Source organism: Excalfactoria chinensis, chromosome 8 (genome assembly GCF_039878825.1).
Source record: "Excalfactoria chinensis isolate bCotChi1 chromosome 8, bCotChi1.hap2, whole genome shotgun sequence".
NCBI lineage: Eukaryota > Metazoa > Chordata > Aves > Galliformes > Phasianidae > Excalfactoria > Excalfactoria chinensis.
In genome coordinates, this window is record NC_092832.1 from 24950161 (window position 1) to 24976552 (window position 26392).

General features: G+C 38.2%; 1 protein-coding gene across 2 annotated transcripts; it reads left to right on the forward strand.

The window, feature by feature from the left end:
* The first annotated feature begins 1913 nt into the window (after positions 1-1913).
* HOOK1 (hook microtubule tethering protein 1) lies at positions 1914-26106 on the forward strand. 2 transcript variants are annotated; one of them, XM_072343408.1, is made up of 22 exons: positions 1914-2092; positions 5702-5787; positions 7112-7184; positions 7497-7547; positions 8977-9109; positions 9892-9959; positions 11168-11230; positions 12190-12273; positions 14989-15155; positions 15672-15812; positions 16629-16830; positions 17361-17471; positions 17646-17733; positions 17818-17878; positions 18424-18564; positions 18922-19009; positions 19479-19513; positions 20067-20149; positions 20575-20675; positions 20989-21090; positions 21615-21683; positions 22595-26106. In XM_072343408.1, the coding sequence occupies exons 1-22, from the start codon at positions 2042-2044 to the stop codon at positions 22751-22753; spliced, it is 2157 nt and encodes a 718-aa protein (XP_072199509.1). In that variant the 5' UTR covers positions 1914-2041; the 3' UTR covers positions 22754-26106. The 2 variants fall into 2 exon arrangements, with proteins under 2 accessions (XP_072199509.1, XP_072199510.1); XM_072343409.1 differs by having other exon boundaries at positions 1969-2088.
* The last annotated feature ends 286 nt before the right edge of the window (positions 26107-26392 follow it).

A 26392-nucleotide genomic window follows, 5' to 3' on the forward strand; every position in this document is an offset into this window, starting at 1 on the left:
CAGTTTTCTGTAGCATTCCTTGGAAACACTGTTATTCCAGTGAGCATCATAGGGAGTCCCACATCTGAAGTGACACAATAGCTGCAGAGTATGGCTGAGCCAGTCTCTTCTGATACAATCCCAGATTACCAAACCTATACATTTTGCCTTTTCTTTGCAATTAGCATTTGACTTACAGATCTCAACTAACCTCCCTATACTATATAGAGTTTGTATTACCTTTCCAGTATAACCATCCCATATGAATAATTTCTTGATGCTTTTGAATCAGACGCTTCCCTTCTGTCTGTACTATACAGCCCTCTAGAGGAAAAGTACTCTGCAGTATTTTCTGTATTTATGGAAAAAGACACCACTGAAAGTAGAGCATGTTGTCAGGGCCTTGAGTGCACTAACAGGCCTTAGTGGCTTTACCTGGTGCCTTTCTCCACACCCTCTGCCCATGAGACCAGGAATTCTATTTAAACTCAGCCCTGGACCTTCAGCTCAGTTACAGCTATGCATAGCTATGGACTTCACTGACCTCCTGGATTGTGACCTGTGGAATGAGTTCCCCGACTGACCTCAAACAAAGCATTTCATCACTGAAATCACAGGACTGTGCCTGACCCTGAGCAGTGGGTTGCCTTCCTGGCTTCTATACTTGTCTCATCATCACGAGGCATGACATACTTGCCACATCACTGTGGACTTGCCTTACCACCTGCCCTCATGGCTGATGAGCCTGCCCAGCTAATCTGTCCTGCTTAGGTACTGTGGCATGGGGCCTGCTTGCTCTTGTCTCTGTGTTCCCTGGAAAGCAGCTGGTGGCTTCTGGCATTCACTGGCACATGTAGTGTAAACACAGGAAAGAGGAGCTGCCTGCAGAAACCATATAAAGAAACTGTGTGAGATGTTGAATCTGTAGAAGGAGCGTATGTGAGATGAACAGGATGTGGAGAATGATACGTGTGTGGGAATTGAGTGGGATGCTGCATAAAGGGGTGAGTTTTTCCTGCAAAGGTAATGACGTAAAATATCAGGAGGAAGGAGTTGTAGCTAAATGGTGAAGCCTGATGAGCAAGCTAAAAAAATAAAAACAGAAATAATACAGTAAAACAAATGATCAAGAAAACAAATGGTCTCAGCAGTACGAACTCTAGTGTAGAAGTCTGTGGGACTTCAGTGTTCAAAAAGCAAAACTAACATGAAAACAAACAAACAAAAAAGCCTGTTTTCAGTAAGCCTTTTGTGTTGCTGGACAGCTTTAAGAGGGGAAGGTCATGTAAGTACTGCCCAATTCATCCACTACGGTTTTAATCTGCCAAAGAAGAATCAATAACAGACAAGTAAAAGTGTGTATCATAAAAAATAGCCCAAAAACATATCTGATATCGGAGGGTATATTCATTGAAGGGTCGTGAAGGAATTTTGAGAGCTTTATTCACAGATATTTCAGAAGGGAGTTTTAAACCTGATTCTGTATTTTAAGCGATTTCTGCCCTGAGAGCAGCAGTGCGGCTGGTGCAGGCGGGCCGACCTACCTACGACTTGGCCACGCCAGCAGCTCCCTGCGGCACCGGGCCGGTTTGGCGGCAGCCGCCATGTTGTGGCGGAGCGCCACCTCCTGCGCAGGGCCTGTGGCTGCGGAAGGAGGTTGGGAGCCGTCGCCACCGTCTCCCGGCCCACGGTACCGATCAGGTGCGTCACCTGCCACCGAGCGGCCTACCACGCAACCGACCGCTGAGGTAAACTGTGAGGTAAACAGCGCCAAGTGACGTAGCCCCGCCCACACGAATACTCCCCCGTGATTGGTGTGAACAGCCGCAGCTCTGCCCGCTGATTGGTGGCGCCCTCTGCCACTCCCGACGTTTGAAGGCAGGGGCGGGCATTGACGTGTACGTGCGGAGAGTACCGTTCCTCCCTCCGCGTGGGGGTGGGCGCGTGGTGGGCGCTGTCACGTCAGCTGCGCCTGGTTCCCGCCGTAAGCGCGCTTCGCGCATCGGATGCTTACGCAACTGCCGTGAGCGGAGGCGGCGGGCGCCGAGAGGAGGCTGACGCCATGGAGGCGAAGGCGGCGGACCCGTTGCTCTGTGACAGCCTCATCCTGTGGGTGAGTGGCGCGGGCGGGCCGTCCTACCTGCACCCCCGGGACAGCCCCGGCGCGGAGAGGCCGTTCCGTCAGAGCCGCGCGGGGGCGGCGGGGAGCGGCGTGCGGGCACCTGTTGGGCTCGCGTGGCTGCTGCGGTGATGGAGGGCGGGCCGGGGGCTGAGGCGGTGTGAGGGAACCGGGCCGGAACCGGGCCTGCGTCGTGAAACGGTCTGACAGAGATAACGCTGTGTGGAGACGGGCTGGTGAATATCCTGTGGGCCCAAGCAGTGGTTCTCCAGTGTGGAAACCGCTCTGTAATTAACAGTAACAGTCATCAGGAGCAGAAACCCCAGAGCTTCTTTAGTTTGTTCTTTCCTAGTTTCTTTTATGCCTAATTGTTTAGTATGGCCGCAATATCCAGCTCTGAGTGCATGCTGGGTCTGAAGGGGAATCCTGACGCAACATACAGGAGTCATCTAAGGAGGGCTGTGCAAGTCTCTGTCGTTATAAAAGTTTGCACTTGTTTGTTTTTCAGTGCAACAAAAGTCTGGTCATATTGCTTATGAATTTGTGTTCTGCTGCTCTATCTCCTTGGTTTTTCCCCTCACAATTTTGGCACATTTTATAATAGGAAACATTCATTGCCCAGAGCTGAAAGAATGCCTAAAAATGCTACCTGTTAGTTCTGTAACGTGGCTGTCACTGAACTGAATGTTTTGATGACGTTACAGAAAATTTAATGGAGTTGCATTAAACTACACAAGGGATGTGTGCGAGTTCCTAAGAAAAGAGTAGTGTATGTGAAAAAGATAGACTGGTTCCTGCATGGGAAGTCAGCTCTGGGTAGGAGTGGATGCCCCATCCCTGCAGGCATTCAAGGCCAGGCTGGATGTGGCTCTGGGCAGCCTGGGCTGGTGGTTGGCAGCCCTACACACAGCACGGGGGTTCAAACTGGATAGTCATTTTGTGGTCATGGCCTTTTCAACCCAGGCCATTCTATGAGTGGGATGGTAAGAGCTCTATAGTAGGGCTGGGGATGCGGCAGGATCTTTTGTGTTTAGGTGCTATAATAACAAGCACTTTCTTCAGTAAAAGCTGCTTGGATGTCTTCTGGTACTGTACCTCTCAGAGTTTTCTGCTGTTTTTGTCTCTAAACTGGAGCAGTGTTAAGATAAACTTCCCTACATATGGGTCACTTCTGCATAACAGATCCTCTGTAGGGGTATAGCTAGAGATCTATAATGCCTTGAAAGTATTTGTGAGGTCCTGTGCAGATGTGAGGCATTTCTGCACTCTGCCCTTTAAATATATGTATGTGTGTATGTTGCAGTGTTACAGCGTATGTGTGTTTTGGTGTGTGCCATCTGTAGTCACTGTAATTTAATAAAAGGGGGAGGAAAGTGAATGGGGAATACATGTGGGGATTGGAAGTACAGCGTGTGTTGGAGTCACTCCCCATAGCTCATTTTGCATTAGCCCTCCTCATCTAAAATCAGAGCTGTAGTATGTGAAATGAGGTGCAGGTGACAAGCGTGAGATGGGTCAATTGAATCTTGTTGTGTCCAAAGCTTAATGAAAATCATGTCATGATAAAAGCTTGGTCTTTATGGCACACAAGTCACTGACAAAACTTAGGTGCTTTTTCCAGTCGCTGGTATGAAAGCCTACTGAACTGCTTTGTTTACAGGAAGACCTTGCTTCTGCTTGGTTATGATCTCCTTCTTCAAGTGTCTTTAAGACACTCTAGTTCTTTACTTCAGTGCTTTATGACACTGACAGCATTTGTAATGTTCGTGTCCTGTGTATATGACTTAGTCCTGTGTATAGTCACAGTGTATACCTATGAGAAAGATATCTGCTCCTGATGTAGCAGTAAGCGGGGTGATTGTTTAAGCCAGCCTCCTGAAATGGTCTTTAGCTGGAGCAGCAGTGTGTCCTTGAAGCTATATTTAGAAAAACTAATCAAGTTTGAACAAATTAGTACTGGTGCAGACTAAGAATGTACAGCTGCTTCTACCAGCCTCTTCCCTGTGCTCCCAAATTGTGTTGGTTTTGTAAATACAGAGAAAACACTCAGAGGAAATGACTGCACTGGCATGGGGATTGGAGGATAATTAATACCTCTACTGTCATATTGTTTGTAGACTCTTATAACACTTTCAAATGTGCAGAGAAACTAAGACTCTTGGTCTTGCTTTTCCCGTAATCCTAATGAGCTGTTGTTCTGCTAGATACCAGCAGCTACACACCACAAGGTTTTCCAAAGCTATTTGCTCTGCTTTTGCAGACTCAGGTGACCTTGGTCATAGAACTAAAACGACAGAACCTGTTACCCTACTTAGTGATTTATTTGGTTTACCAGGGTGTATATCCAAAGGCAGCACTGAAGTATCATGCCATAAAACCCTGTATTCTAGCATGCTGAGTCTTAATGTGTGAGCTCCTGTGTCTGCTCCTGCATTGACATGGAAGCTGCTGTGCTATCAGAAAGCAGTGCTGTCAATCACTGCCACTTCGGTTTGTGTTCTGCTTAATCTTTTATGTAACCTACAAGGGATTACTGACTTCTTGCTTGCTCTAATACAGGGTTTTAAAAAAGAACTGTGTTTGTTTGTTTCCCACCCCTCTGGGTTTAAGTTATAGAAGCTTTTTGCTGACTGTGGTGTGACTTGTGGACCTGGGTACCTCTGTTTTAAGGCTTTATAGCTTGAAACTGTTAGTATAGTATGCAGAGCTTGGTAGGTAGCCTGACAAAAGAGTGTCCAGTGGATGTGTGATGCTGGTATCATGGATGGTATCTCAGAACGATGGGATACTTGGTTACTGTGCATATAGCAGTCTGATAGGCAATTGCTCATTGCAGTGCTCTGTAACAGTGGAGAAGTATTGACGTTGTTCTTTCTTTGAGTTTGGCTGTTAAATTTGAATGGTCAGGATGGGAGCTGAATCTTGTTTGTGTAGTCCTAGCACAAAGGGACTGTATTTATACTTGTGCCTAGAAGCAGTAGCTAGAACACAAGGATTAGGTTAAGTCATTCATATAGAATAGATCAGTAAACTTCCTATAAAGAGCTTTCACCTGTAATCTGCTTTTCTGATAGAGGTGAAGAGCAAAAACTGTTGCAGTAGCTCTCACATAACTGCATTTTTCTGTATTTTTACGTAATTTTCTCCCTTCTGTTCTTTATCACCAAATAATCTCAGGACACCGTCGTTGTGTTGTGACTTCTGTTACAAAGTGCATTGAGTAAAAGACTGGATTCTTTTTATCTTACTATTCACTTCCTGTTTGATGCCAATTTATCTTGAGGCAATATATGCCCAGAATTAAGTGTTCCGATATAATCTGAGGGGTGGATGAATGTGACCTTACTTTCCTAAATTAGTGCTCTATAAGCTGATTTATGATAAAAACACTAATGTGCAAGAACAAAGCATGGTAATGCAAACTTTTAAGATCAATCAACAGCTACAAATACTGAGGTAATTGGGTTAGAATCTATATCATTCAAAAAAGATCTTAGGTTGCCTATAATGAAAAGACATTTTCTTAAATAGAAAAAGGGAAATAGTAACTAATGTTATGTCCTTCTGTCCACTGACTAAGAAATACATTTTGTGCTCTTCTAGTTGCAGACGTTCAATACTGCCGCACCTTGCAGAAATGTACAGGACTTGACCAGTGGTGTTGCCATGGCTCAGGTGCTTCATCAAATGTAAGTTGATTCATAAGTTCAAAGAACAGGTATTTAATTTCTTAAGGCTTGTGTATTTAAGGCACTTTCCCACCCAGAGGTTTATTGTACAGTTATAAATTCAGAGCAGGTGGCCTGTAGCAGAAAATGAAGCGTGTCTTTAAATCCTCCCTTGAACAAAAATATGGTGGTATAATAAAGTGATAAAATGGAGAAGGGGATGAGGAGATATTCCAGTACCATATTATTAAATTTATACTTAAGAGTAATAAGGAAAAAAATATGATCTTTTTCAGTTCTGACATGAGGCTTTTATTGAAACTAGTTATCACTGCAGCTTTGGTTTTAGTGGTGATTCAAGTAATATAGGCGAAGTCTGAATTATTATTTCCTGCACAGACTATATTTTTAATTATTAAGAAATTACTTGTCAGTCTAAGAAGGTTTTTTTCTACAGATTTTAAGTGTATTGTGTAAAGACAGCTCGCCCTTTTCAGGTTTGCTGAGGGTCGCTTCCCAGCATCTCTGTGCTGCATGTTAACAAGCTCTGTTTGTCACTGTTACTTAGCTAGATGTCCCTGCAGGATGCCACTATTGCTAAACTAGTATGTCAGTCAGAGAACAAGTAATAATCAGCATTCCTACAAGTAAGGTCTGTAGCAGCAGTGTAGTGTAATGGCCAGAACTCAGGCTTACTCTGTGTTTGTGGTGCTAGGCTTGTTGAGGCCCTGGGCAATTTTATTCACAAGCGAGGTAGTGGATAGTAAGTGGGGATAATATCTGTCTTGCATTAAGTGCTTTGATATCAGTACATCAATACTGTGTAAAAGTTGCAACTCATTTATGCTGTTGAAATGAATATAGTTCAGTCCAGGGTAACCGGAGATAGAAAATAGACAAAAAACAACTACTATAAAACGAAAGTAGAGGAAATGTTTATTCTTTTCCTTGATAAGTGCCTTTGATTAATCGTAGTGAATGCTGTGACAAGTCCAAATGTACAAAAGTAGGTAGCGCTTTCCAAATGATGACATTTTTGTACAGAACTGTTACTGCTTTGGTAGGTATATTAACTAAGTGTGTCAAATGCCTTTGCCTACTTGTGTTTTCTGGTCTAGGAGGCTCAAACATGTAAAGAAATTCTTTCTGCCCAGGAAGATGCTATCTTAATTCAGCCAGGAGGATGGAAATTTCCTGTGACATGAGTATAACATGCAGTCTCCTGGAGTTCATGCTTCATTAAAGACCCTAGTTAAACATCATGATGATTTAATGCTGAGAATCTGGTGCCTTATTTATTTACATGTGTGCTTATTAATGCTTCAATTGTTTAATTTCATTTCAGAGATGTTGCTTGGTTTGATGCATCTTGGCTGAATCGCATTAAAGAGGATGTTGGTGACAACTGGAGGATAAAGGTATTAAAAACTGTGATTAATAAAAGTGTTGTGAGTGTAGATATCGTGTCTCTCCTGAGCCTGCCTAGTAGTTCAAAACCCACAGATCAGAATTAAGCTCAGACTTGTTGAGGTTACTTTGTACATACTTGAACTGTTTATTAATAGTTTGAGTGCCTTCTGGAATTTGTGCATGGTTGTGATATTTCTCTTCCTCTGTCACTGTGGTCCTCTTCCAGAGCTGCTTTATAAACATTTGATTGTAAAATTATTAATTTCGCTGTAGTTAATTAATAAAAATCTGTAACCTTATCTTTCATGTACAACAATTAGTCCAGTAATCTGAAGAAAATACTGCAAGGGATTATGGACTACTATCATGAGGTATGGAATTCTGATTGTTCTAATCAATAAACATGTTTTTCTCCTTCAATTAGGGCTTTTATTTTCTCTTTCAGCTAAGTAGTGTGTTTGATGGGCTTTTAGGGTAGGACGTATGTAGTAATTATTTGGTTAAATGAGAGGTCTGAATGAAGATAAAATTAGTATAATCATATAAAATTGGATATGTTTATGTGCATCGTGCGTATACATATTTAAGCATGTATAATTTAGTTAAGACTTGGAGCATAATCTGGAAACCATTTTCCTGTTGCTGCCTAGGCAAATATCAGAAGTACTGATCTACAGAATCCTGCAGGCTTTTGGGTGTACCCTCATATTTGCTCCTTCTGAGAAGCTTTAATCCTTTTCTACACAGCAGGGACACATTTAACAGCCTTAGTCTAGTTTTACTCATATTCGTCTAGAAGCTAGGAGATTAAAATTACAAATTCTGTTGATAAAGATTATGGTGTTCTCCGTTGCACAGGAGCAGTACAGTAGCTATAGTTGGATGCTATGTTGTGATTTAAAAGGAAAACAAAAGAAACAAAACCACACTAATAGCAAACATTGAATTTTGTATAGGTAGTGATTACAGTGATGCATTGGATATGGTGTAGAAAAACTTACCTGATCCTCTTACTGCTTCCTGGTCTTACCTGTTGTGATATCAAGTGCCAAGCCATTCCGTATTGCCAGGATTGAGGTTCTCTGGTGAGCCCAGAAGTGGAGTTTGTTTAGATTGATGAAAAGCTCTTTAAAGATTAGGAAGGAACTGAATTTAGAATGAATATATATATACTGTTGGTAGAAGAAAATAATTATCTCATATTTTAGGGCTGTCATAAGATCTTTTAACTTACTGCCGTTTTATTTTTTTCTGCAAATGGTCATTAAAAAAAAACACAACACAGATAACACACATAGATGAATGTGCATAACTAGATGGCAATAGAGAAATGCTGACTGATTTTAGTATATCTTAATGCCATCTACTTTAGATTAGATTGGAAGCAAACTCTAGGTACGGAGGCTCATAAAAGACATTGGCTAGCACTGTATTGAGTACCCCCTACCAATACACACTCAAATTGAGGAGAGGGAGTTCAGCACTGCTTTTTCTTAGCCAAAAAAAGTATAGTTTGTGTTACATCTGTTTCAGGTATGAAGTCCTATAACAAATGTGTTAAGAAAATCTGTTTTATCGAGGTCGTTTCAGATTTCCTAGTCTAATAATATGTATTCTCTCATAAACCAGTATTTTTTAGTTTGTATCTCCACATTTAATATTTAAAATCTTATCCTTCCTTAAGTTTTTGTAATAACAAATTTATTAATGGTCTCTTCATTGCCGAAATTTCTTAAGTGACTCATAATTTAATGGTAATCAAAAACAAAAGTCCAGTTTCTCTTTTCAATTATTTTTCAGTTTTTGGATCAGCAGATTTCAGAAGAACTTATTCCAGACTTAAATAAGATTTCTGAGAACTCAGATCCTACTGAACTGGGAAGGCTTATGCAGCTTATTTTAGGCTGTGCGGTCAACTGTGAAAGGAAACAAGGTATGCACTGCCTTAATCTGACGAACAAACAGCAGATTGCCTCGGGATGTGGTGATCTTTAAGGTGGAAGGCATGTAGAATCTTTCTTACGTATCAAGAAGTCTCCGTTGCATTCATATGCTTAATCTGAAGCAGACATTTACTTAAAATCAGAAAACCTATGGAAATTTGTGTATAAAACTCAAACTTTGTTCAAGGTCAGGTAAGAATACTCTGAAAAATGCATGGGGGAATTGTTTGTCTTTTTGTTTGTCTTTAGAGGTAGTTTTAGTTGGTTCCTCTCATGAGAGCTGGTGGCTAGGAAATCCTTGCCATGCTTTCATTCATAGAATAGGTTTGATTCCTAGGTAGTCTGGAATGATTGCATCAAAGAGTGCTTAGGAAGTAAGCTGTCAGGTTGCATTGGGAATGAAGATTCCAGCAGTAACTGTCTTTTGTTACATTTGATTTACTAACTCAGTTGCAAGGGCCTTGGCTTTTTGCACAAACATATTCATGTACATCTGTATAGGTAGGTATTAGAAAAAGTGCTGTGGAAATATGGATGTCCTGATCTCCTTTCTCTATTGTACATAGGATAAATTTGTTCACTTAGGAATTTATTATTCCTTACTGTTTTATTGGGTTATGGTGGTGGTGGATCTGTATGAGAAGAGCACTACCTGTTTAGAATCAGCATTTTAGGGAACAGTTTCTCCTGGATCTTTCTAAGAAGCTGTCAAGTAGTTCAAACCATTAAGATGAACATTGTTATAAATCACTACAAATCTTGTTTTCCACAGAACACATACAAAATATCATGACCCTTGAAGAATCTGTTCAACATGTTGTCATGACAGCCATTCAAGAAGTAAGTAATTCCTAGCCTAGTGCAGTCAGCTGAGAAATTTGCATAACTATCTGTTGATTTTTATGTACATATGTATATTTTTGTGTGTGCGTGAATCCTTTAATCAAATAAAGACTGAGGGATAATGTAAATACTTCCCTGTGCCATCTGGGAAGATTAGGACACAATAGACTCCAACCAAAGAGCCTTGGTTTTAGTCCCATGTCCAAATGTACAACCTTTTGAGGTGTATCTAGAAACGTTAAGAAATGTATCTCATCACCAACTGCTAATTGTGTTGGAATCCATATCGAAATTTCCTCCCCATTGATAGTCGTGTATCCAGTGCTGATTGTAACCGTGGGGCTGCACTGTTCTGACTGCTTGCTCCCGCTCCTGATATACGAACTCCCAACTGCATCTCTGTTTTCACCATGGTTCTCTTCCACTGCCATCTTATTACGTTCTTAGTTGGGTCATCTCAGTGGTCCACCTTAGATTATAGCCACATTTATGAGAGTCAGGACTGTAGCTCAGCAAAATGTGGAAGTGGTCAACAACTGCAGTACTGACATTAGACAAAAATTAACGTGTAACTGCACCCAGTCAAGATAACAGTGGAGATAGTACTAGACTTTAAAATTTTCTGATTTAAATGAGCTATATATAGTTTTTAAGTCCATCCTATTTGCAGAAATGAATCCATACACCTCATTTGTTGTTTTCTGACTAATCGAACCTTCTGAAGGAGGTCGAGAAATAATACTGTACTTCCTGAGTAACCAGTAAAGCCCTTTATTTGCTGACAATGTGCATCTTTGTATCAGAGAAACACAGGGAAAGCTGTGTTAGTGTTCTCATTGTTTGCTTTTAATGACAGTTAGCTTACAGTGATACAAAGAAGTATGATATCTGTTAAATTTGTGGGGTGATATCCTGTCTTCTGGTCTGCTGTTTTAACTTGACTAGGGAATATATTCATCCAGTAACATGTTACTGTTTGCACTTCAATTGGAGTGTTGGGGGGAGAGGATCTGTCATCTTACTCTAGATTTTCTTCAAATCCTTCATCAGCAGCGAGTATTGTTATTATTAATCTATTTTTATGTATTGGAGGGGATCAAGGACGTGATAGAAAATACAGCTGATATGCAGTAGACAGTGGATTTTTCAGAATATTAACCTTCTATTTAACCCTTCTTTTTTTTTCCCATGGCCTTTTTCTGTAGCTCATGAGCAAGGAAGCGATGGGTCCTTCTGCAAGTGATGAATCAAGTGAAATGGAACAGCAGGTAGCTGCTTAATACTTTATAGTTGTTGTAGTTCAAGACTGAACATTACGTTGGTACCTTGATCTCCCCTAAACGAAGAGGACTGCTCTTCCTCTCCACTTCTAAAAGCAAAACAAAAAGACAAATCCTCCAACTACAAAACAACAATAAATTAGATCTTTTTGTCATTTCTCTGTACAAACTTCTTGATGTCTCTTCCAGTCAGAGCTGACATGATTTAACTATACTGGTTCAAAGAGGGTAGAGCAATATTGCGATATCAGGTATTACACAGTAAGGTAATGCTCTCTTTTAGTGCCAATTCTAAAAAATGGATTAAAAGGCTTGTGCTAATAAATTTTCTTTTAAGTATAGATGGCGAAAGCTAGGTAATCCTCGATGGGGTAGAACCTGCCAATTCAAACCCATGTAGCAAGAAGAGCTAAGTATACATCAAGGTTCAGCTGTATCAGGCTAAATGCTTGTATTTTCTTCTGAGATGAAGGTTGTTTGATTGTCCAGAGTAAGCCTAAATTTAGAAAGATGTTGCTGTATTGACAATAAAGTTAATGGTGAGAAAAGGAAGACAGGCATCCCACTTTTAGACTTGATCCACATGTCTCTTAACTTAGTTAATAGGCATATGTGATCCAAAGAACTGAAGACATTTAACAGGCATAGATTTTGAAATATAGATTTTGAAATTGTGACAATACAGTTACCCCTGGTTTTGTTCGTTTTTGTTTTGCTTTTAGCATAATTTGTTGTATTGAATCTAAATGTTAGAGTTTCAATACTTGGCAGTATATACAAGCAGTACTCATTTAAACTGTGGTTAAATGAACTGAGGTTCTGATCAAACAGTATATATAGGTTTCCAACTCTGTATGAGTGCCTAATGTCCTTCTTTAAATGATTTATTTAAACAATTTAGACATTTTGGAGACTAGAAGTGTTTGACTGTCTTTGTTCTTTAAAAGCTTAAAAAAGCTTTGGAGGATCTTCAAGAAGCAATTGCAGAAAAAGAAGAGCTGGCACAAAGATGTCAAGAGCTAGATTTACAGGTAAGAAATAACAGCTTATTTCTTTAATATGTACAAGTGGTGGTGTTAAGATGCAGATTTTAGGAAAGTCAAAGTGAATTTTGTATTCATGTAACTTTTAATGAGATTTCTAAATTGTGTTTTCTTGGGGGGGAAAGCAACCATTCTCTGCACTGGAATGTAGTGACTTTCCTGATGGAAGCATAAGCTGAGGTCCTGTGTCAACTCTTAACCCAGAGGTTGCTCCATTGCTACCCTTATGTTCGCCTCTAGTAGCAAACAGTCATCAAAACAAAGATACTTTGGCTTGTAATCACTGCTGCTGTTAGTTTTTTGGACCTTATATTAAAACAAACACAATCATTCATTTACTAACCAGTCATTAGATTTAATCATAGGAAAATTATGCTGTTTTCAAAAGCAGTTGATAAAAGATAAAATGTATCTAAAAATTTGAGCTTTCTTGTGCACAGTTTGATCATGGAGAATACTTCGGGAAATAGAAATAAGAAGCTAGTTGCTTGCTTAGTCCCCTGCTTAACTGCAAAGATAATACATGTACTTCTGCTTTTAATGGTAATAGCAGTTAAATGAGTCTCTTTTGAGAAAGGAGGGTTGAATTCACAGCAGTGAGGACGTGAATTTTTTATTTTTATCTTTTTTTCTAAAGAAAATGAGAAAAGTGCTAGCCCTAAATCTGATTCCTGTTTTGTGGTGCTACATTCTGAGAATAGAAAGAGGTTTATGTGCTAAAGCAGCTCATCTCATATTTGATTTTGTACAAAGCAAACATTTGTGTGGCATCTTCTTGTAGGAACCAGAGTGCTGTGCTGGCTGTAGGAGCCTTAGTAATAAAAAACTCCAGAGACCAATTTTGAATGTCTTACAGACTGTAATGACTGAAATAGTAGAGTCTGCATAGAAAGGAAGTTCTGATTACTAACTATAGATAAATAAGATATTCTTAGGGATGTAAAATATTCAATTATTTTTCCTGGAGGAATAGTAAGCCTTCTTGGTGAAAGCAGAGACGTAAAAGTTCTTCTGAGTAGAGCCCTGAAGGAGAAAACAATCTCTTTTAAGTTGTACTTGCAGATTACTGTTGCTAAACTTTGGAAAGCATTGTGTTTACTATTCAGAAATTCTCACTTCTAGAGATGAAGAAAGGTTAAGGGAACTGGGCTTGTTTAGCTTGGAGAAGAGAAGGCTCCAGGGAGACCTCATTGAGACCTTCCAGTATTTGAAGGGAGCAATTAAACAAGAGGGGGAGCAACTGTTTTAAGAGGGTGGACAGTGATAGGTCAAGGAGGAGTGGTTTTAAACAGAGATGGGAGAGGTTTAGATCAGATATTAGGAGGAAAATTTTCATACAGAGAGTGGTGATGTGCTGGAACAGGCTGCCCAAGCAGGTTGTGGATGCCCCATCCCTGCAGGCATTTAAGGCCAGGCTGGATGTGGCTCTGGGCAGCCTGTTCTGGTTGTTGGTGACCCTGTACATAGCAGGGGGTTGGAACTGAATGAGCATTGAGGGCCTTCTCAACCAAGGCCGTTCTATGGTTTAAGGAGTGGCTGAACCTTGGACAGGAAGTATTACACTGAGTAAGGCAGATATGCTATTTACTCACAGGTGTTTGTGCATGCAGGTATACAATAAGTTGTTACCCGGTACTTGAAAAGGGCTGGACCTAGAAAGGCAGCATCTAATGAAGTGCTTCAGGAAATAGTTTTGTTTCTTAGATCTGTTTGATAAAATTTTTAAGTTACAATCACAAACAAGTTGTTTCTTAATGTTGCATTGTTTAGGTTGTATGTATCTGATGTTTTATCTAATAATGTCACCATGATATGCTTTTTTAACTTATTTATTGAAGCCATAATAATGATTGACACTTCTCATTTAAACTAATTCTTAATAAATTCACTTGTAAGGTCTCAGTCTTCCTTGATATATTCCAAGAATATAAGAAAGGTAGGTTTTCTTTATGATTTAGGAAAGCATAACCCACAGAGCATATTGTCCCTGTTTAAATGCCAGTTAACTAACACATGCTACATGCTCTTATGTTTGACAGGATGTTAAAATTAACACAGTAGTTTTCACTAGAAAAACATTAAAAGTTCTACCCTCTTAATCCTTCCCCGTTTTTATGGCTGTTAATATACTTACTGTTTCAGTACAGTGTTGTATTCTCATTTGCTTAGCTGTGAACACTCAGTTTCGAACTTGTTTGATTGCTGCAAAAATTGCATGCTCTGAAGCAGTCTAGGTTTTTTCTTTTGTGTGTGTGCTTACCAGCTTATGGCGCTTGGAACTGCTTCTTGCGCAGCCGTTCACTGCTGAGCGCACGGCAGTACTGTGTTAATGTGCTAGCCAGTGCCATCCTGCTTTTATTGTTAAGGACAAGCAAGATGGAGAGTACTTTTACACCAGTACTTAACAGTTTTTGTATGGTACCCATTTCTATCTTTTCTACTAAAATCAGTTTCTCTCCATATCGCATTGTACGCCTTTTCCATGGTTTCAGTTACGAAAGTTTCTTTTTTTTAGAGATACCTTTCCTTTAGTGCTTCACAACTTTCAAACACTAAACATCTGTATGCTGTGTATATTACATTCTCAAGTTTCTAAACACTCAGCCTTTCTCATAAACTAATGTGGTGACATGCTGCTGTCTTGCTTTAATTCTTTCCAATTGGGCAGGTTTTACAATGTTGATGCTGTTTTATCTGTATTAGGTGGCTGCCCTTCAGGATGAAAAAAACAGCTTGGTGTCAGAAAATGAGATTCTGAATGACAGGCTGGAGCAATTAGATGACTCTCTTGATGATCCAAATACTGTGGTTGCAAAAAAGTATTTTCATGCGCAGTTGCAGCTAGAACAGCTGCAGGAAGAAAACTTCAGGTATGAAACCATTTGATTTTTCTTTCAAAAAAGCTTTTTATCGTCATGTCAAATATATCCTGAGAATTCCTGGTAGTCTTTCAGGATTTTCCATCTTAATTTATTTTGCTATAGATGCTTTTTATGACTATATTAACGTAACCTATTTTAAAGACAGTCTTTAACCTTAAGAAGAAAAACAAGTTGTTATTTTGTAATCACTGTTTTATGGCCCGTTCACTTTGTGATCCATATTTTAAAAACAAACAAACAAAAATAAGCATTTTCATTTTCTCTTATGATTCCCTGAAATAATAATAAATATAATAAATGTACAATATGTAATATAATCCATTGTGGGTTAAAAAAAATAGACATTTAAATGCTTCATGCTTACTGTACCATTTTTTTGGCTTCTTAAATCAATAGGTTTCCTTTTTAAAAGTTTATTTTTAATAGTTCTAGTACTTAGTGGAACATTATAAGCAAAGTGTGTGATGAATGTTCTTAACAGACTTCCTGTTTTTGATGTGGTAGGCTTGAAGCTGCCAAAGATGATTATCGTGTCCATTGTGAAGATCTAGAAAAACAACTGATTGAACTACAGCATAGAAACAACGAACTAACCTCTTTGGCTGAAGAATCTAGAGCTCTGAAAGATGAAAATGATGTTCTTAGGTATGTAATCCTGCTCCACACTAGTAGAATTTAATGACTAAACCCAAAGCTTTGTATTTCTTAAGAATGTTTGTATCTGTGAATGTGTACTTAGCCTCCAGTGTTATCTCTAGTCTCTCTTGCAGCACTCATGTCCCAACAAAGAGAAGGGAAAACTGGGGAATGCCATGTTGCCACAGGAAAAAGTCCATGCTTGGTTTTTTCTTATGCCAGGATCAATGGCCATAGTATGAATAAAACTTGGGGGGAAAAAATGATTTCAGGTGTTTACACTATAGTGGTTCCTAAATAACATCAGAAACAAATCTTAGTTATAGATTTTCCCATGTAACTTTCATGCACTGCCTTCTAGTGTTATGAGACAGATAATAAACTTTGTTAATGGTCAGCTGGCAACCCTTGGTTATATCTGCTAATGGTTGTTCTCACAGTATCCCTGTAATGAAGATATCTGCATTTTTGTCCTTTCCAATTATCAGAACTTTGGGGTGACTTTGTACCACAGGATGTTGTAGTGTATTTAATTTACACTCTGCAGAATTCCATAGAGATATTTGATACACTAACCTCCTCTCGTACTTCTGGCATGTGACTGACTTAGTCCAACTTAAGCCCTGTGGTGATTTCACTTTTTATAAACTATCTTTGCACATAAGGGCAGGTTTGCAGTTAAAAACAAAGCTGCAAGATTTAACTCTACTCTGAAATGTGTTGAATCTTCCTTTGAAAATAGCTTGAACGTGCATGTAAGAGGAATCTGATTTATTTAATCTTTGAAAGAACAGTCTGTCTTCTAATTCCTGCTTATCCTTTAAGAGCTACTGCAGACAAAGCAAGTAAGCTGGAATCAACTGTTGAAGTGTATCGTAAAAAGCTGCAGGATCTGAACGACTTCCGAAGACAAGTCAAATCTCTGCAGGAAACTAACATGATGTACATGCACAACACAGTCAGTCTGGAAGATGAATTAAGGAAAGCCAATGCAGCCCGTGCCCAATTAGAAACCTACAAAAGGCAGGTAGGGCTGCACCCATACTAAAGATGTTATTTTTTTTCTGCAGATACTCTTACCCTAAATGAAAAAATATATATTTTTTCCAATGAAAAAAAAAAAGTAGCTTAATCTAAAATGCCATGGACTTGAATATTCAAAAATGGTGGCTACCTCTTAAGGATGACAACATCAACATTAATTTAACAGACCATGGACTTAACCTGTATTATATCCTTATACTTTTTAGAGCTCTTCACTTTTAAAAAATAGAAAAACAAGCATATTAACAGTCTTAACTGTAGCTTCCTTCTTGATTGGTTGGTTGTCCATTATTTGGAGGTTTTTCTCCTTTACTTTAACTGAGCTACCTTGTATTCCTGTGAGAAACTGTTTAGCTGCTACTGAGATCACCACTTGTATATAATGTTCTTAGTGTCAGGAAAATTTATAGAGTAATATTTATGTTGATGATCATAGGATAGGATGAAGTTTCTAACGTAATTCTAAATGTCCCTCATATGTTTGTATCCTAAATGTAATCTCTTAATAAAAAGGTCCAGGAGCTTCATAACAAGCTGTCTGAAGAATCTAAAAGAGCTGATAAGTTAGCATTTGAAATGAAACGACTTGAAGAAAAACATGAAGCTTTAGTCAAAGAAAAAGAGGTAAGTGTGAGCTTATTTGAACAGCTAACGAAAACAAGTGTGCTGAGTTTGTGTAATCTATCTCAGTAAAAGAAAAATATTAAAAGAAAAAAGTTAGTACTAGCCGTTATTAACGTTATTTGGGCTTAAAATGTTGCAGTATTAATTACTACCATCTCAAATTTGTGTACTTAGAGGCTGATTGTACAGTGTGATACATTGAAAGAGACTAATGAAGAGCTCCGGTATTCACAGATGCAGCAGGATCATCTGAGTCGAACAGGTACTGCTTTATCTTCAAAGGCTTTTCTTTCATAATCAGTGATTTTTGTATGTTTGTTAAACTGAGCCTCCCATGCAATTTCAGATGCATCTCGTGTTAAAAGTCAGGATAATCTTGCTGCTGAGCTTTTGCCGGTGGAATATAGGTAAGACATAAAGGCTCAGTTTGTTTTATGATTTTTGTGGATAGGACATAATATTAATTTTCTCCATGAAAGCTCAGTATTTTCAGGGCGTTTTTACCCACTTCTCGATTTGCATCCCTCATGTTTACGTAGACCCCTCCATGTAGTTGTCAGTAATGATTTCCCCATGCTATAATAGATTTGCAGTCTTTCTTAAAAACATTACAGTTTTCTATATGGAATACACAAAAACATGCAGCAGCTAAAATAGATTAGCTAGTTGCTAGCTCTGATTACTCTGCAAGTCTGGCAGAGTGAAGCATAAAGACCCAAATAATTTGAGTTTGCAGTTACATAGTTTACAACTTTGCTCATCTCAAGGAAATCTTTTTGTGATGTTTGAGAATTTTAATTTACCTTTGCATCCAGAATTGAATTATTGCCCTATACATATTCTTCAGGGGAACTCGTGTTCAACTTAAGGTGAATAGGAATATTATCTCTTATTATTTCTTAATCAGTGGTGACTGTTTCATTCTTAGGTTTTTCTTGTTTTCTTTTTTCAGAGAAATGTTTATTCAGCTTCAGCATGAAAATAAGATGCTTCTACTGCAACAGGAAGGATCAGAAAATGAACGTATTATAGAGCTCCAGAAACAGCTGGAGCAAAAGCAGTGGACAGTAAATGAACTAGAAACTGAAAAAAGGTAATGGGGGTGAAACAGCATCTGAAATATAGCAAGACGTGGTTTCTCGTTCTTTGGAGTGGGAGGTATCTGTAGCACAGCCCTCTGCTGGCAGCCAGTTGCCCATTTAATTTCACAAGTATGAAACGAACAGAAAGGGATAACAAGCAATATGGAAGTCTTAAATATGATGTAAAATGTGGCAGCTCTGAGTCTGGCTTGATATGAAGAAACTGTTGTCTGTAGATTACTCTTAGCTCTGATTCTTAGTTGAGTTTTACCTGCTGGGTAAAAGCCTCGTCAAAATTATCATCCAGTCAGGAAGAAAAATCTCACTGTCCTGTGGTCTGCTCTTTTCTTGACTCTTCTACCTCAAAGACTAAACAAGGAGCGTATTGGAGAGTTACAACAGCAGATTGAAGATCTGCAAAAGACTTTACAGGAGCAAGGTTCCAAGACAGAAGGAGTAAGTGAAAGCTCAGCTTTCTTGACCCTGATGAGCATGTCTTAGCAGTTCTTATTTAAAATCCTTCAGTGCAGCATCAAATATTGTTTAGAACACCTTTTCTTTTTCAGTGTATTTGGTGTTGACAGATACTAAAAAAGTAGGATTCTAGCTAGATGCTTTTTTCCTTTTTTCCCTCCCCATTTAAGAAGCTGTAACTCCTCTGCCTTTTACTTCACTTCAGTAAGTCTCTAGTTTTATGCTTATGGTGTTCTCATGAGAAGGATAACTTTAAAGAAAGAAGGATACTGGAGTTGGTATCTATTTGGTGCCAGAAGTATGAATGCAGTTATGGGAATAAATAAAAAATGAAGCTGCTGGCCTGACTTTTTTAGGTGTGACAGGTTTTCAAGGATCACTTGTAGGATTGTTTTCAATACTGCACATTGTGAAATACTGAAATTAACTGAATTTTAACTCTCCTTTGTAGTCTAGCAACCTGAAGCAGAAATTGGCAGCACATATGTAAGTAACACATGTATATCCACATTAATTAATTACGCCAAATAGTTTGATTCTTGTAGCATGTAAACTACACAAGTCTTCATAGTGATGTCTTGAGTTTTTTTTGTGAGTCACTGTCTTAAGTAATAGCATTTGAATCCTTATGCTTTGATCTTTGATAATCTTGTTACAGTGGTATCCACTGAACCATCTCTTCTTCACCAGTGGCGATTTAATTGTTCCAATTCTATAGCACTTATAAACATCAAGCTTGCTCAACTCAAAATGCTTTTAATTGTTCTAAAATGTATCTAGCCGCTCCTGCTAAGGAGGTGCTAGAGAGGTTCTTTTGTTGTTCACTTTTTTTGCTTTTAACCTTAGGTAACTTTTACATGGAATCTCAGTTACAGCTGGTATTGCTCTACAAAAATGTATAGAAATATTTAAACTCAAAAGAATCAACAGAGTTTAAAATTGTTCCTTAAACATTTCCTACAGTTAACTTGCAACTGCTGTGTCTTAGAACTGTGCATGAAATCATGCATAGAATTAAGTTTAATTTTTTCATTTTTAGGGAAAAATTGAGTGAAGTTCATGATGAGTTACAGAAGAAAGAGGCTGCTCTTGCAGAACTACAGCCTGATGTTAGTCAGAACCGTAAGTGAGGTTTTTTTTCCTCTTGGTGGATCTATGTTGCTTCTTCTTAAATGGTTTGCATAGTCTCTGGGATATGAGATACTGGTCTGGATAAGGCTTCTTTCTTGAGTGTAGATTTGAAATGTGCAACAGAGAAGAAAAAAACAATCGCTTGGGGTTTGTTTTTTTTTGTTTTGGTGGGGTTTTTTTGTTTGTTTGCTTGCTTGTTTTGCACACAGAGGCAGAGGTTGGTTGGGTCATTACTTTTGTTGAATGATACCCTGCAAAATGGGAGTTCAGAGTCAGATGGGACCATATGGTAAGAAACTGTATAGCAGCTAAAAAGTTTCTTAGCTGGGGGGAGGGAGGAAAGGGGGAGGGGATGGGGTTTAAGTACCGTGTCTATCTTTGCTTTGGTTGACATTGTTCACGGTTTCTACAAACAGCCCAGAAGATCGGTGAGCTGGAAGCAGCTTTGCGGAAAAAAGATGAGGACATGAAAGCAATGGAAGAAAGATATAAAATGTACCTTGAGAAAGCAAGAAACGTGAGTGGTGTATTTCTGAAGATACATATATTGTTGGATATATTGATTTGTCCTGTTCCCAAATCTCTCCTACCCTTGATTACTTGATTCCAGTCAAAAATGTATGAGTATATATAGTTCAGCTTGAAGCATGAGATGCATTAGTCATTCTTCAATAACTTTTAATATCCTATTTCATACTGGATTAAGAAAACAAAAACTTGATTATTATCCTCATTGCCCAACTTGTGCTCAGTCTGTTTTTGTATTTCTCCTGTGAGGAAGTGAAGTGCAAAGCTGATATGTAATGAATTTTTGTTTTGCCTTTTAATAGGTGATAAAAACCTTGGACCCCAAACTGAATCCAGCATCAGCAGAAATTATGTTGCTCAGAAAACAGATAACAGAGAGAGACAAAAAAATTGAAGCATTGGAGGTAAAACCTATATATACTTTAAAGTAACTTCTGTTAATGTGTTCTTGAACGTTAGACACCTAAGTTACTCATGATCCAGTACCCTCTAATGCTCCTTTTATTTCGGAGCAGCACAGACTGTTAGACCTATAGATATTTAGCAGTGTCTTTCCTTGTACATCTGAAACACGAATTTGGAATATTTCTAAAAACTTTTAAGAAGTTTTAAGTGAAATACAGCACAACAGTTTAGACTTTGCAATACACTTTCATACGTGTTTTGTTTTTTTTTTTTCCTGTTTGAAAATAAGTTTCTAAGTTGACGTGCAGTTTCTGCAAAGGTTAGTTGCTCCTTGAGGTAGTCAGTGTCTCAGGTATCTCTGCCTTGTTTAAGGAAACAACTTTATTTACGATTGTACACCTTCTGGTTACTTTGCATGCTTAAGCTTTGCTACTGCATAACTTAATTCCTTCACTGAGCTGCAGTAAATTTATGCAGATTATTTCTGTGTTTTAATTGAGATTGTCTTCTTCAATCTCTCCAGGCTGAATACAAACTTGCTAAGTTACGTGATTATGAGGAAAATTTAATTGTAACTGCGTGGTATAACAAGGTGGGTCAAAAGATCATTTGTCAGTATTTTAGAAATCTTAAAAGTACATGTTGCAAAATGTGGCAATGAAATATTAACTCTCTTGTTTGTTTTTGATGTTCTGTATAAACTGGTGCTTAGGACAGAAAGCCAGTAATTTAGCTACTTGTCTGAAATATCCAACTTGTAGTTTAGCATGGCCTCATGCCTAAAAACATTGAACTAAGGAAAAAAGAGGAGCCTGAGACCCCAAGTTTGAAGCACTTCCTAATCCTGACTGCAGGCAAGAATGCTAAGTTTAATGAGTCCTAGCTAGTTTTCAGTCTTGAGTTAACTTGGAAAACACCAGTATCAACATTCCCAATAGTGAAATTATGGGAAAATGTTTTAATAGTCAACTATTTGGTAAAATTATTATATTTCATTTTTTCTGCTTGGCTTTGGTACAGGAGAAGTGACTTAATAGTCACTTCTTATATAACTTCAGGCAAAGAGAGGCCATGATTCTGAAGACTTTCAGAATCTTTCTTCAGATTTGCAGAGTCTTTGGCATGGCATTCGTGAAATTAAACTAGTCATACTATAACATCATTGCAGTGTTAAATCTTAGATTGCTGTGGAAAGGACTAGAAAAAGCTCATTTTCATTTGAAGTAACATAAAGAGTTTCATTAGTACCAGGAAGGAAAATCAAACAGTGAAAGCAAAGCTAAACATCATGCTTAATAAAGGAACAACTTTACAATAAACTAAAATTAACATACTCTGTAATGAATGAATCTTGTTTTCTTTTGCACTGGTTCATACTTTTTATGGCACCACAAGGTTCTACTAGAAGTACAGTAAAAACAGTTATTTGTGCATATTAACTATGTGTGTGAAAGATGACCATTTTTTGTTTGCTGTGTGTAATAAGTGTTATCTTATTTGCAGAGCCTAACACTTCAGAAATTAGGTATGGAAGCGAGACTGCTTGGCAGTGGTGGTACCTGCAGGGATGGCCCAGGACGTTCCTTCCTAGCTCAACAGCGCCATGTCACCAATACCAGAAGGAATCTTCCCGTTAAAGTACCAAGCGCAACATCTGATTAAACCATAAGGACCAGGAGGGAAGCTCACATGCTAAAGTGTCCTTAAATGTTTTGTAGCTTCCACTTCAACTATTTGTTGAAAGATAATGTTACAGTGGTGGACATCTGTGAATTCAGCATCAGAATTTATCAAGATCAATGGCATCTGGAAGGTAGCACAGTAGAAGCAGATTTAGTAACTACCGTATGTATTGACAAGCACAACTTAAGATTTGTATTTGTCTTGAATATATATTGTAAATATAAAAATTGGCACTATATATTTAAAACTAATCAATGTATTTGAGATAGTTGACTTTTGTAATAGGAAGATGTTATGCAAAAATATGCTTCAGGAAACTGGCAATATTTGACATTTCTAATATGATGTTTAAAAAATTGGTAACATGCTTTAAAAATACTTATATAATATAAAATACAATTTTAGAAGCAAGAAAATATTTGCATTTATTTAAAAAAAAATTGAGAATTGTATTATTAGTTGTTTGTTACAAGAGACAGACTTTGTCATCTCAAGTCAGAGACACATTTATGCAGCCTATTTAAATAAAGATCAAGTTAGTGCTTATATACGCTAGGGAAATCCTATCTTTAAGATGTTGAATTCACCAAAGCCAAATAAGCTGTCTTTTCTCCTACTTAAGAAAAAAAGAGCTATTGTATTAACTCAAGTCTGGGCTATGTTTTAAAAGTCTGGAATACCTGTGCACTGCATTTGCGAGATATGTGGGTGGATGAGGGGACCACTGTGCAGGTGGTGATGGTGTAGGAAGAAACCTTTATTTGCAGCTACTTATTTCCAGCTATTTATATAATGTTAGGAATAGTAACTATTTTTCTTCAGTTTTCAATGTAGTTTCACTGCAATTATTCTGAACTGTGCTATGCAGATGAGCGAAAAGCTGCTTTGCTAATCCTTGGCAGCAGGAACTGAGGGAGAAAAGCCAGGAGTGATACCTGACACTTGAGGTGGGGAAGTTGCTACCTTTCTCCAAACATGTGTCCCTTTATTGAAAAAGTGTTCTATTTTTTTGTGGACTGTATTTTTTAAGAAATTTATGTCCACCCTTTTTTTGCAAACTCTAGAACAACTTCATTATAACTGATTCAATAACATAAAGTAATAGCACTCCTTAAAATGAATACACTTAACAGTATGCATATGAGGTTGCTGCACCTGTCTGTAATCTAATATAAATCTCAACCATAGGCATCAAGGAGAGCATATGGTACCTTCACCACTAAGGCCATCTTTTCTTAGAGAGCTGGGTTCAGCTTTGCTTTGCAGAATTGAAGTTTCTACTTTGAGTATGATTTGAATTGTGTATTTTGAGTAGTCTTGCATTTTGTATGCCCCTCAGTATGGCTTGTTTGATTTTTTTTTCCTTTCCCAATCTTCTTTCCCTTCTTGCCTTCTTGGGCACTGAATGCAATGCTAGAGAAAAGGAAACTTCTCATTTTTAATACTTAATAAGCATTGCTTCTTAATAGTGTCAGTGGCTTACAGTCTTATACACCTAAGCACCGCATAAAGATTTATTCTTGTGTAACATGTATCTATACAAGGCATTATTTCAAAGCCAGATCCATCTGAAAGGTGGGGTGATATGAGCAAAGAACATTCCAACAAACTGCTCTTGAACAGTTGTGTCTGTCAGTTTGTGTTCTTCAGGACTCTCTGCTTCTTTGACTACCTCTTGAGTTTTGAAGTCTTTTTACTGCGGCAGTGATGGTTTTGTTTTTGTATTCTTAAGATACAATTGTGTGTTTGATCTGTTAGTGGTGTGGGAGATGGTGGTGAGCAGTAGAACATGAGTAAGCGATAGCAGGATGCTTACATTGCTTAAAGTCTGGTACTTCAGTGTGTTCTGGTGAAATATGAACCTGTTGTTGATGATGTGGGATGAGTCTCTTAACCTTTGTTCTTTACAGCATGAAAACTTTGATGGACATCATTCAAGTATTCATCTAGTTCATAGGCTTGGTACATGCGGTGTTTCTCACAGTAGTAGAGCTGTGTCAGTAGTCGTATCGGGTGCTGAATAGTGAAAACCTTGGAGCAAATATCTCTGTACACTTCTCAAAACTGCAGACCCTGGGACCAAAAAATGATCAAGAACCTCCTTATTTAATTAGAAGAGTGTCTTCTAAGCAGCAATGAGAAATTGAAATACCTGATTACAGATGGGAATAAGCCTTTTTCAGAGTAGGAGCAGTCTCTGGTAAACCTATCGAGGATGCAGAAATTTAAAGTGTTTAATATTTGAAGAAAATTTTACTTATTTTTTCAAGCTGTTAAAACTTAAATACAATCTTATTTACTGTTTCTTTAGGATTTGGGGAACCTGCAGTACAGCGGCTGTTTTGTAACTGGTTAAACTTGGGTGATGCTCTGTGAATGAGGAAGTGATGCACAGAAATAGTCATTTGAACCTAAGCCATACTGTCGTGTTCACTTCACCTCATCTGGGGGTGCAAAAAGGAATGAAAGTATTATTTTAATGTTAACATCGTTAACATCAAACAAAAGCTACCAGTAGAGCTGCTGTGTTGTAGCTGTGTTTCACGTGCCACGTAACAGCAGAACAACATAAATCCAATGCTCTGATGCAGTGTGCATGTCCAGATTTCACAGGAACAGATTCATGTGTGGTGAACCTGTGGAATCCTGCTGAATTTCATCAGCACCATCAGTAATTCTGGTTGGTTTCTGGTCAAACGGGTAGTATGAATCCAAAGAAGCAAAAATAAGTTTTCATGGCATATCATTTAACTCGGGATTTTCTTTGATATAAGATCTAAGGAAATAACCACGATGGAAGAGAAGTGTTTTGTAGCAATAATACAAATTTAGGGCTATTAGGTTCTTTTTACTCACGGTGGATCAGGCAGCAGTTTTGAGAAGGTGAATTTTAGAACAACTGTATTGTAGTGGATTAAGTCACTAAAAATAGATTTTTCACCCAACAGTTTTTTCTTCATTAAATATATATGTACATAGGTATTCTATTTTCTACAATATACACTTACTTGAAAGTAAAAAATATAAGCAATACCAATGTTTTATTTAAGTAGCCATAGCCTAGAAATTAGAAAATGAAGATAACTGTTTGAGTTGATCATGTCTAGCAAAATAATTTTCTTAAGGCTTCCTTGCTTTGTTCCTTTCCCCCCATTAGTCCACAGCTAGAGGTAAGGTTTCCTGTTGTATCAGTGTCTACATTGTCAGTTGAAAACAGCTGTAAACACTGTATTGCTTAGAACTTGAAAAGTTGCACTAATTTTTAAACTCCTTTTTGTTTTATTTCTTTGGAAATGATTCTTTTATATTCACATAAAGATTTTTAACATGAATTCATTGGTGTCATTTTGTTCTCAGTTCTGCCCTCAATGTTACCTAGCTAATGCAAGCATCTGTTCTAAGGAACGTGTAAGATAATTCTGTGCTGTTTCAGTCACGCTGTGTCAAATATTGTGTTGTCTTGCAGCAACAAATGCCCTTCCCAGTTCAGTCCTTGCTTTAAGTTCTGCTTCCTTGACCAGCTGATGGTCTCTAGCAATCATCTGAGAACTGGACAGGTGAAGTGGAAAGGTTAAAGCTGCTAGAAATTAGCTCTTGAATGACTGAAGTAATTGCTTA